The sequence below is a fragment of the Chelon labrosus genome (genome assembly GCF_963514085.1).
Source record: "Chelon labrosus genome assembly, chromosome: 20".
Classification (NCBI taxonomy): Eukaryota; Metazoa; Chordata; class Actinopteri; order Mugiliformes; family Mugilidae; genus Chelon; species Chelon labrosus.
This window is the reverse complement of record NC_140353.1, coordinates 1,133,690-1,145,487: the sequence shown is the minus strand read 5'-3', so window position 1 is coordinate 1,145,487 and position 11,798 is coordinate 1,133,690. Positions and strand designations below refer to the sequence as shown.

The window sequence follows — 11,798 nt, the reverse complement described above, 5'->3', positions numbered from 1 at the left end:
ATGACCCTTCACAGGACAAGAGGTAACAGAAGATGAATGAATGAATGAATGAATGAATGTTTCTCTACATAATGACCCTTTCTGCAAATTTAAATACATTTTTTAAACATATGTATTGTCATTTAAAAAAAAAACAGACTTCATAAAGGAAAAATACTTTATTAACCCTCAGCTTAGAAAAAAGGTTTAAAAAATATATACAGATCTGTACAGGTGGATCAGTCCGAGGTCATGTGACCCTGTACAGGTGGATCAGTCCGAGGTCACATGACCCTGTACAGGTGGATCAGTCTAAGAGCGTCGGGGTCCGTGTCTCTGCCCAGGTAGACGCTGTAGTCCACAGGAAGTTCCTCCACCCAGCCAGGGGGCAGCGCCTCCTGATGGACACAAACATGAAACAACTGAGGACGATCCAGGAAGTGGTTGTTAACATGTTCATGACATCACTGTGACATCAGCAGAGACAGGTCTGATAGAGGTGAAGGTTGTAGTTACGTTTATCTGAGTTTGTTTAGTGTCTCACCTGCAGAGCGTTCAGACTCTCCTGAAGACTGGGGACAGTGACGAGCAGAGATCCTGTCCTCCTGAACGTCCTCATGATGAACCTCCACGCTCTGAACAGACACACAACGTTACACTACTAGTTAACACTATAATGTGTGTATTAACGTGTGTTTTAATGTGTGTGTTACCTGACTTGCTCGCTAGGCTCCATGAAATACTCAAAGACGTTGTTCATGACCAGAACGTCTGCGTTCTGCAGCAGAGCGTCCTGCGTGCAGACGTCGGCGTGGAGAACCTGCGGAGACGAGAATGTGTTTGTACGGAGGAGCTCCACCGAACCAACGGGTCGGACAGAAACGTTCAAAGACACCGACCTGAACTCTGTCCGTCAGACGGTATTTGAGCAGGATGTCGTTCTGAAGCCTGACGAACTCCTCGCTGAGCTCCAGGCCGAGCAGCCGAGAGGCCGAGCTGTAGACGTGACCCTGAACACAACACGCACGAAGCACATTCAAGAACTCAGGGTTTCTGTTGTTAGGAAACCTTTCAACTAGAAGAAAACAAGTGAAAACAGAGACATACGCTGAGAATAATAATAATTATTATAATTATTATACTGTAATTATTATTACAGTATTATGTCCCTAGAAAGTATGATTTAAATATATTAATAATTTAATAATTATTAACTAAGTGGTAGAGGTTGAATGAAACACAAACAAATATAACAGAGAAATGACTCGATGAGTTGAGAAGACTCAAGATAAAAACTAAAAACTACGCTCTTGTTGTTTCTATTATCTTTTGAGGTGTGTGTGTATGTGTGTGTATGTGTGTGTGTGTATGTGTGTGTATGTGTGTGTATGTGTGTGTGTGTGTGTGTGTGTGTGTGTGTGTGTGTGTGTGTATGTGTGTGTGTATGTGTGTGTGTGTGTGTGTGTGTGTGTGTGTGTGTGTGTGTGTGTGGTGACCTCTGACCCCATAAAGCACAGCTCCCAGTCTGGATCCAACGTCCACCAGCGTCCGGCCGCTGAGGTCTGGAAGAACGTTCTGGAACAGGAACCGAAGCTCGGAGACAGAGAACGAGTGAGAGACGAAGTCTGCAGGAGGACAACGATGAATTATTAATGAATAGTTATTAATTATAATAATAATAATCTCTCTAGTGTCTGCCTTCTCCTCCAGGTGTCTGTATCATCGCTGCCCTCTGGTGGTGACTGATCTCAACTACAGCCCATCACTTCATTAAACTCAGTGATTTTTAATCATCTCTGACTCGTTTAACTTCTGAACTCATTAGACACAAACAGATTTAACGGTTAATGGCTCTGGAGACGCGTTCCCACCCAGAGGGGCCGTCCGGTGGGATCCACAGCTGAGGCAGTAGGTCCGGCTCATGGTTCCCTCCTCACACAGAGCGTCCACCTGCTCGTCATCGTACAGGAAACCGTCCACATGAACCGTCGGCCGCGACCGCTGCTGCATCTGGAAGAAACAGGTACAAATAAAATGAGCAAAATATTAAAATACAGCTTTAAATACATTTATAGAAATATAACAAACAAATATAGAAAATGTATGTATTTCCATGTCAGAAAGAGACGTGGCAAATATATAGAAAATGTCCCTTAAATGATCTGAAACTGTCAAAAAAAAAAACAACAAAAAAAAAACTGTAAATTAATAAAGTGCTAAAAAAATAAACAAAAATGAAAAATAAAATACAATATAGAAATATAATAAATAAAATAAATGGAATGAAATACAACAGATGCAAGTGAAAGTAGATATACAACAGCAGTACTCAGCAGTACTGGTGAAGTACTAGAGAATATTACAGAGTACTAGAAAGTACTAGAAAACATCACAAAGTACTACAGAGTACTAAGAGAACATCACAGAGTACTACAGAGTACTACAGAGTACTAAGAGAACATCACAGAGTACTACGTACTTTGTAGTACTCTGTGATGTTCTCTAGTACTCTGTAATGTTCTCTAGTACTTTGTAGTACTCTGTGATGTTCTCTAGTACTCTGTAGTACTCTGTAATGTTCTCTAGTACTCTGTGATGTTCTCTATTACTCTGTAGTACTCTGTAACGTTCTCTAGTACTTTGTAGTACTCTGTGATGTTCTCTAGTACTCTCTAGTACTCTGTAATGTTGTGTAGTACTCTGTAGTACTCTGTAATGTTCTCTAGTACTCTGTGATGTTCTCTATTACTCTGTAGTACTCTGTAACGTTCTCTAGTACTTTGTAGTACTCTGTGATGTTCTCTATTACTCTGTGATGTTCTGTAGTACTCTGTGATGTTCTGTAGTACTCTGTAGTACTCTGTAATGTTCTGTAGTACTCTGTAATGTTCTCTAGTACTCTGTAATGTTCTGTATTACTCTGTATTACTCTGTAATGTTGTGTAGTACTCTCTAGTACTCTGTAGTAGTGTGTAGTAGTGTGTAGTAGTGTGTAGTATCAGCCTGGTGGTACCTTGTGGTGAGCGCTGGTCTCAGAGGGCAGCATGGCGTCCAGAGGAAGTCTGGCTCTCAGGTCGTCTGCGATGCTCTGCAGCATCACCGTCCTGTTGTCCAGCAGCAGATCGTCCAGATCCTCTGCAGCAGCAAACACAAACACTTCAGTAGATCACAGACGCTTGGTTTGAACCGATGGTTTGAAGCGATGGTTTGAAGCGATGGTTTGAAGCGATGGTTTGAAGCGATGGTTTGAAGCGATGGTTTGAACCGATGGTTTGAAGCGATGGTTTGAACCGATGCTGAGGTCTGTGGTGGATTCTGATCTGGTCTTTACATGTTTACAACATCAGTCACATCTGAACACAGACAACAAACTCACAGTATTTGATTCAGCTCAACGTCTTCGTCCAGATGATGGATGCTACTATATTTAATACCCATAAACGGTCAATAACACGCTTCAGAACTCGCCTAAGAATATTTTAATTTGTATGTTTTCTTCAATATTAAGTCATTCTGTGATAACTGTCTATAGTTCTATAAGTGCACAGCATAAATAAGCTTTTAATAACTAATTCGGCATATTAGTTATTCATTTATTAAGTTTGTCGGATTTATTATCATAACTTTGGTCATAATTGTGATATGCTGATGTCGGAATCAGGAGATAAGAGAAACAGTAAATGAGTAATCCTGATTTTATGAAAGCCGAATTAACTATTAAACGTTGTTTCTTGCTTAACGCGCATAGAAGTGCTGACAAATATCACTGGATTACTTTAATATTGATGAAAACTTAAAAACCGATAAGATTCTAAGGCGATTCTGAAGCGTCTCTCTTCTCTGCTCTTTCCAGCGGGTTTTTATCGTTTCTATGAGGCGGATGCAGCGTGTTTCTGCTGACAGTCACTCATTAATAATGTTCACATGATCCAGGAGGAGCACACGAGCTGACAGGTGCCCAGGTAGACCACGTGCAGGTGTGTTTACCTGAGTTTCTCATCCAGTCCAGAAGCTTCGGGAGCTCAGACGGACTCACTCTGCTCAGCAGCTGCTGCAGCTGCGACTTCGCCTCAGAGAAATCCATAAAGATCCAGTGAGAGTAAAATAAAACCGAGAGAAAACCAGAAAACCAGACAGAAAAATGTTCAGGCTTTAGAGCAGCTGCTTTTTCCTTCTTCTCTTCTTCGTTAGTTTTCTGTTTCCTGCTGCATCAGCGCCCCCTGCTGGCCTCCAGTCAGACCTCCCCCTCACACTGACTGCACCCGTTTAATCATATGGTGCGTTCTATTTGTCTTGTAAGCGCGACTTGCAACTCGGGAGTGACGTCACATCCGTGTCGGAAAACAAGTTACAGCGGGTTTTTGCGTTCTGTTTTGTACACAACACGACAGGTCGGAGAAAAGATGTTTATAGTGTTTATCTCGTTTACAGTGCAACCACGGCGGATTTCACATGTTCATTACATATTACACAGTTCGATATCTGAATATTCCGTTTTGATTAACGTTAACGATAGGCTACTGCTCCGCTTTCCGCTCAAGACTCGGCATTGTTGTCATAGCAACATGGAGCGTCTCTAGCCAATTTAAACTGCACAAGCTACAAAATAACTTATTAAGCGGTATTTAGCTGTAGCGACATGCCTATTAGGTAACCGTATACACTGCTATGTGTACGACTTCTACATTTGGTTACAACAAAGACAAACGTGCTTAAAATAGTAGAAAACCACAATGTTTACTACGTGTGACGCTCGTGGTAGCCATCTTGGAAACTGAACTCGGGGTCCTCTGAGCTTCGACGAGTTGACGACTTGTATATACGACCTCGGGGGCGTTCTATTTGCAACTTCCGGTTCGTAACTCGGGAAAACGACTCGGAAAACGAGTTCGGTGGACAAATAGAACGCCCCAATAGAAATAAACACTAGAAGTCGCGTTGAGCCTCTTGGAATGCGTCGATACGGCCGCCATCTTGGTACAGGGGTTCAGTCGTTTGACTACGCATTTTCACAGTGTGAAAGCGAGGGAAGATGCCGGACTTTTGTGCTGCATATGGCTATAAACTACAACAACTTTCAGTCATACTGATACTACGGCACCAGGCCGGTATTTAGTTATATGCTACTACTACATTGTGTGATTTTTACAAACTTGTGCTAGCAGCCTCACCATACCTGCCAACATTGAACTATGAAAAAGAGGGAGATTTTCTGGGGAAGCGGAAATGTGCTACAACGTACGTCCCGAAATGACTCTACAGCTTCTTGGAGGCAAATATGTGTAATTTTATTCGCAATAAAATACAATATATTATACATACAATAATAACAGAAAACCTTGCTGTCAAAAATTTCTGTTTAAACCACACACATACTAATATAAATGTGCATTATTAATTGTAACTGAAGAAAACCAAACATATTTCGTTTGTGAATTAAAATTGAAAATAGCAATTTCCAGTCTGTAGAGCACTTGCGTTAAGTTAAATTAATGGAATAGGTTGTTTTGTAACATTTTTGTAAGGCCTGACTAGGACTTTGAACGGTAACGCATTGTTATTCTGTATTGTATGTATTTACATTGTTCCGCACAATCGGAGTTTGTGTTTATTTGAGTGGAAAAATTGAATTATGTCCATTAGATTTTGAACGTAAAACAGGTTATGTTAACAAAAACCTATTATTTTATTTTATTCTGACATTCGTAACGAAACAAGAAAAAAGAAAATAAACTCGCCGATTTAAGGTATTTTAATTATGTATGTATGCCTTGTCCCCGATTGACGTTCGTCATATAGAAGCTGCATTCCCCTGTACCAAGATGGCGGTTCTGTTGACGCATTCGTTCCAATAGACCGTGGTAGTCAACGCGACTTCTAGTGTTTATTTCTATGCGGTTTAATAAGCAGTCAACGGTTTTAACCTGAATCTGTAAAAAACTACCTGATTTGAGGTTTTCTTACATTAAATTAGATAATGTGATTATTATAATTTTGATAAATACTCAGATTTGAAAATTATAACATCATAATTTTAACATGATTTAATGCAGATAGCATGTTTTAACTGACTGTGATAAACACATACAACCTGCTTTAAAAAGGTAATGTTAATTTTGTGTTGTTATTTTGTTGTTTTATTCATGTATTTTCATTTATTTATTTATTTTACTGTATCTGTTATATTTTAATCGTATTTTATTTTGCCATGTCATGTTTGGCATTTTATATTTTATCTTATTTTAATATAGTTTTAGATTTATATCTAATTTTACTTTGTTTCGTTTCCTTTTTAATTCAATCTAATTGTTTAACTTTGTTTTATTTCCCTTTTTTTTACCGTTTATTTTCTGCTGACGTTAATAAATCTGTGGCTTCGCTAAAAACTGGAACGAACCGGTTTAATGATGCCTTTAGGGGCACTCTGGAATGTATGGACATACAGGAGTCAGAAATAGGAATATTAATCGTAGTAATGAAGAAAAACACTAATATGCATCATTTGAAAAGCCTCAGATGTACAGACACGTATATTAACATACAAACATATATCTGTTCTGTGACTTTAGATTTTGAATTTTAGTATTTTTTTTTATCCATTTTATAATTATTTATTGTACTTTTATTATGGAGGTATTAATGAATGTTTATCAGATCTCTCACTCCTACTCAGGAACGTCTTAGTTTATTTCCATATAGCTTGTCAGATGATACCATTCTTCCGTGTGCTCTCTCTCTCTGGTTGTGGTCTCACTGTGGGTGTCGTCATTTCCTGCAGATTTGAACGCAGCTTAGCGCAGTGCAGTCTCTCGGTGACTGACAGACAGACAGCAGTCATCATCCTCTCCATCCACACAAAGCCCCGCTGGTTTCTAGGTCAGTGAACGCGTCTGGGCCGCTATGAACACGGAGGAGACCAACGTAGAGATGAAGGATGCTCCGAGCAGAGATGCTGAGCCCAAGGAGGAGGAGGAGGAGGCGGCGGATCCCGCGCAGGTGGCCGTGGCCGTGGATGCTGATGCGACGGAGGCCGATGTGAGCGAGGCGGATCTGGACCAGGAGGAGCAGGAGAAGCAGCCGATGACCGGTGGAGTAGCTGCGGACGCTCCGTCTGCCAGCGAGGAGGAGGTGACGGTGTCTGCTGCGGAGAAGAACGGCTCTGTGAAGCTGAAGATCCCCGACGAGGACGAAGCGCAGGAGGTGAATTTCACCGGGCTGAGCAAGGAGGAGCTGCTGAGAGTGGCGGGAACCCCGGGGTAAGAGAAAAAATAGAGGGGTAAAAAAATAAAAAATAAATAAATGAAAAATCAAACGTCAGTAGCTGGACTCGAACCTGTGGCTCACAGGGCATCTATCTATCTGTCTCTGCTACAATGAATGGACCCTTTAGTGACCTTCTGATTGGTCCACTGGCCCACCAACCAGAGGACCCCTGCCATGGTTACCGTTGCTATGGTACTTTTGGTTTCGGCAACCAAATCTAACAAGTAAACCCTTTGCTAGCCTATGCTACTGTTGTTAGCTAAGACAAACAATAGACATTCACATAGAAAGACATTAAAAAGTTGAAGCATTAAAACCCGTAATTGTGGAAAAACGTAAACTTGACAAATATAGCCAAACATAAAAACTGAAGACGGCAGAAAGAAAACTAGCCATCTTCCCAAAGTTTCCAAACGTCAGTCCTGGACCAGCTAGCATTTAGGGGTCTTTGTAAATCCTTTGTCAGACTTGTGGTCACCCAGAATATTTAATCGAGAAGCTTTTTGAATAATGACACCACTCACTTAATATCTGAAACAAGATGGAGGACGTGTTACAGTAATCTGTGCTGCTGTTTCTCAGCTGGGTGAGGACCCGCTGGTCGCTGCTGGCGGTGTTCTGGATCGGCTGGTGCGGGATGCTGGCGGGCGCCGTCCTCATCATCATCCAGGCTCCTCGCTGCAGAGATCTGCCCCCCACCAACTGGTGGAACGACGGCCCGCTGTACCAGGTCGGAGACATCAAGGCCTTCAGCGAAGACCTGAAGGGTGAGTTCGGTTCAGAAGAAACTCAACGAAGACAGTTTTTAAATCGTCTCTTAGCACTTACGTTAGCGGCCTTTAGCAGCTGTTAGCATCACAGCATAAAATTCCTCATAATGTCCATAAAGACACTAGAAATGCCCACATTTATTTCCAATAAAACACATCCTACATTTGGATGATGCTAATGGCGATGCTAATAACATGTCAGTGCTGCTTTCTATCAGCGTGTCTCTGCACACATAGACCTCTAAAACTAAACCAGGTTGATTTACATTAATGTTCCACTCTAAGTGGAGTTAGCAACCTTTAGCAGTGGTTAGCATCACAGCATGTAGGTTGTGGGTTCAAACCATAGACAGTAAGAAAGATTCTGCACTCTGGCTCGAAAATCACAAGATGGTGCCACCCGTATCCCTGGGAAAATACCATCACTTTTACCAATGCAAGGAAGTGGAGACGCGTTGTGCATATTTATATACAGTCTATGATGTGAACCTGCCCAGAAACATCTGTGGGTGGTGAAACCTACAGATGAAACTCACATGACAAGAGTCTGTTAACGGGTTTTGAGTTGTGAGTTTCAAACCTCATCAGTGATTCTTGTCTGGTGGACGAGTTACAGACACTGAAAGTAGCAGCGGCAGCAAAATGAGTTGCCAACTCCAACTCAGTCTGCAGTTTTTCAGCAGAAGTGAAACACGGTTTAAACTTTGCCCTAAATGATCAGAAGATGAAACTGATTTACCGTCAAACTATGAACAATGAAACCAAACATTCATACCAATATTTTCAATAGTAAACACTGGAAAAATATATAAAAGAAGAATAAAAATACAGAAATTTAAAATAAAAGGGAAAAATTAAAATAATACAAATGAGTGAAAGTAAAAAAAAAATCTAAATTTAGAGTAAAAGATAAATAACAAGAAATAAAAACTAAAACGAAGCACTTTAATAAAAAATACACAGTAAATGTTTTAATAGTTTATTTCCTGGGGACTAAATAAATAAATATTCAATAAATAAAACTTATAATATTAAAAGAATGTCATAAAATAAATAATTATAAACACATATTAAAGATAAAATGTGAATATACAAATAGAATGAGTAGAAAGGTATAGCAAAATAAAATGGAAAATAATTATAAATTTAAATAAAAGATAAAGAAAAAAAACCAAGAAAAAATAGAACAATATAGAAAAATCAATATAACCAGAAAGTAAAAAATGGATTAAAAAAATAAAAAGAATAAACAATTTAAATAGAAACTAAACATTTACAAAACCAAAGCACTAATGACTATAGTAAAATAAATAAAATATAAACAGCATACCTCATTCCTCTTGTGTCTTCCTCCAGGTCTGGAGCAGAAACTCGACGGCTTGTCTCAGCTGAAGGTCAAAGGTTTGGTGATCGGTCCGATCCACGTCGCTCCACCCGACGATGCCAATAACGTGAAGTTTACGGAAATCTCCTCCGACGTCGGAACACTCGAGCAGTTCAAGAGTTTCATCCAGGCTGCTCACAAGAAGGGTGAGAAAAATATGACTGAGTAGAAATTCAACTCAATAAATTAAGTTTAATTTTCTAATCAGCTCAAGGTCTAAAATAATCTAATGAATTATTCCTTTAATTGAGTTGACATTAATTGAGCTGGTTTTTAGTTGGTTCTGTGCAAGAAGAGCGAAAGAGCGACATTCAGTCCTGGAGTAAAGTCTGTCTCTCACCTGTGCAGGTATTTCTGTGGTTCTGGACCTGACTCCAAACTATAAAGGATCATCTGGACCCTGGTTCGCCAGCAGCAATGTGACCGACGTAGTAGACAGGCTAAAGGTGAGATCCAGGTCGTTCTTCCACGTTTGTGTGCCGACGATTTGAAAGATTTTAGATCTAGATTTATATAACTTAAAATATATCCCCAAAGGAAAAGGTTCTTTCACTGATTCCTCCATCTTTATTTCACCAACCCTTTGACCTCATGAGGAAAACACTCAACAGCAGCATCTAGCTGACTGAGACAACATAAAGCTCACATAATATTTGCCAGGTTTAAAAAGAGGCATCAGATCTGAAGCTGCTGCAGAAAGAAGTGACATTTCAGAGCTGTAAACTGATTCCTTGCGTCCTCAGCCTGCTCTGATGTTCTGGCTGAAAGAAGGCGTGGACGGCATCCAGCTGTCGGGGATGGAGCATGTGGCGAGCGAGGCGAGCGAGGCGAGCGAGGAGTCGAGTCCATGGGCCGACATCAGAATCATGGTCCAGAACTACACCGACGAGCGTCCCAGCAGCAGGTCAGGAACAAACCGCTGGATCAGTGAAGGTTTGGTGAAAGCATGACAAGATTTATTCTGTTGAATCTGAAGGCGTCAGGACAGCAGACCAGTGCTAGCTGGGAGTGTAGCGAGCTAACAGCTAGCCTGCTAATGTGTAAAAGACATACAATAGTATTATATTGACGTATAGCTAAAAGGCTAACTGCCTGTATATAAAGCCATCATCGTACTGAAATGAAACCTTCATCTTGCACAAAGGGGCGTAGATTAAATGAGGCCACGCCCCCGGTACTCCCCCCGTTTTACCATTAAAACAGTCATTTAAATCCACTGTGATTTTCAGAGTCCTGATCGGCGTCACAGATCGCTCCTCAGCTGAAGACGTGTCCTCCCTCCTCTCCACCACCGGTGTCAACCTCCTGATCTCCAACGTCCTGCCGCCCAGCAGAGAAGACGCCGCCACTGAGCGTGCTCAGTCCATCCAGCACTTGTATTCGTCCCACAGTCAGAGAAAGCTGGCCTGGAGTCTGGGGGAGCGGGCCCGGGGCCACCTGGCCTCGTTGGTGGGTCCGGCTCTGGTCAAACTGAACCAGCTGCTGCTGATGACGCTGCCGGGGACGCCCGTCTTCAACTATGGAGACGAGATCGGCCTGAAGGACGAGGTGAGGACAGAGCGTCTGTAACACTTCAAGTAACCAGCAGATGGAGCCAAAAGCTCGTCTTGACTGTTCTGTTGGTTGTGATCACGTTCTGTCAACTCCTTTTCAGGACAACAAGTTTCCCAAGATGCTTTGGGACACGGATGAGGAACTGAACGGGACTCAACAGGTACAACATGATGATCTAGAATAAATAAAGCTTCCTAGCCTCCTGGCTAATAGTAGCTCTTCCTATACAAAGAGTTATTTCCCGCCAGGATTTGATTGAAGAACATGAATTGTGTTGACATCAGATACGTCTGAAACCTTTTCCTGAATGGCGGTCATCATGTATTGATCGCCTCCTCTGTGTTTTCAGGACGAGCGAGCCGAGCGTCTCTCCTGTCGCCACTTTTTCCGAGCTTTAAGCGAGCTACGGGTCAAAGAGCGCTCCCTGCTGTTTGGAGACTTCGTCCTCCTCTCTAACTCCTCCTCCTCCCTGGCGTACCTGCGAGTCTGGGATCAGAGTGAGCGTTACCTGGCTGTCTTCAACTGGGCAAAGGAGGAGGAGATGTTGTTCTTATCACCGCCGAGCGACGTGGTGCTGCCCCGACACGCCACGGTCGCCCTCAGCACCGACAGCAGCGTCCTCCCCAAGGACAGCAGCGTGGACCTGATAAACCTGAACCTCGGCCCCGGGCAGGCAGCGCTCCTCAGGTTTCCCTACCTCGGGTAGAGATTAGACTCTAAACTTTAGTCAAATCACCTGGTTAATGAACGTGTTGTTGTTCCGTCACATGTCATCGTACATATAAATCTGAGTGTCGAGCATAAAAATAAAAAAGATAAATAAAAGTTTAAAAAAAGCTGTGACGTCT

The 11,798-nt window shown here is 41.8% G+C and overlaps 2 protein-coding genes across 3 annotated transcripts; one reads left to right on the top strand and one right to left on the bottom strand.

Annotated features, from left to right (window-relative positions):
• Positions 1–159: 159 nt before the first annotated feature.
• On the bottom strand, positions 160–5,450 carry LOC311505286 (uncharacterized protein). The gene is made up of 8 exons (XM_084568767.1): positions 3,967–5,450; positions 2,993–3,114; positions 1,851–1,989; positions 1,483–1,604; positions 879–989; positions 693–799; positions 524–614; positions 160–377 (listed from the first exon to the last, which is right to left on the bottom strand). Exons 1-8 carry the CDS (start codon positions 4,061–4,063, stop codon positions 264–266), a joined length of 903 nt encoding a protein of 300 aa, XP_084424893.1. The 5' UTR covers positions 4,064–5,450; the 3' UTR covers positions 160–263.
• A 507-nt stretch (positions 5,451–5,957) lies between these two features.
• On the top strand, positions 5,958–11,746 carry slc3a2b (solute carrier family 3 member 2b). Of its 2 annotated transcripts, XM_084568549.1 has the most exons (9): positions 5,958–6,083; positions 6,758–7,235; positions 7,825–8,009; positions 9,369–9,542; positions 9,745–9,842; positions 10,140–10,300; positions 10,626–10,944; positions 11,051–11,110; positions 11,300–11,746. In XM_084568549.1, exons 2-9 carry the CDS (start codon positions 6,880–6,882, stop codon positions 11,654–11,656), a joined length of 1,710 nt encoding a protein of 569 aa, XP_084424675.1. In that variant the 5' UTR covers positions 5,958–6,083; positions 6,758–6,879; the 3' UTR covers positions 11,657–11,746. The 2 variants fall into 2 exon arrangements, with proteins under 2 accessions (XP_084424675.1, XP_084424674.1); XM_084568548.1 differs by lacking the exon at positions 5,958–6,083 and having other exon boundaries at positions 6,628–7,235.
• Positions 11,747–11,798: the final 52 nt, after the last annotated feature.

Excerpts from the sequence above, each read along its gene's own strand:
- slc3a2b (XM_084568549.1), top strand. The coding sequence starts at position 6,880 with ATGAACACGGAGGAGACCAACGTAGAGATGAAGGATGCTCCGAGCAGA. Across the intron at positions 9,843-10,139 it reads ACGTAGTAGACAGGCTAAAG|CCTGCTCTGATGTTCTGGCT; the intron begins GTGAGATCCAGG and ends TTGCGTCCTCAG. Across the intron at positions 10,301-10,625 it reads GACGAGCGTCCCAGCAGCAG|AGTCCTGATCGGCGTCACAG; the intron begins GTCAGGAACAAA and ends TGTGATTTTCAG.
- LOC311505286 (XM_084568767.1), bottom strand. The coding sequence starts at position 4,063 with ATGGATTTCTCTGAGGCGAAGTCGCAGCTGCAGCAGCTGCTGAGCAGA. Across the intron at positions 1,605-1,850 it reads CCACCGGACGGCCCCTCTGG|ACTTCGTCTCTCACTCGTTC; the intron begins GTGGGAACGCGT and ends GTCCTCCTGCAG. Across the intron at positions 378-523 it reads AGAGTCTGAACGCTCTGCAG|GAGGCGCTGCCCCCTGGCTG; the intron begins GTGAGACACTAA and ends TGTGTCCATCAG.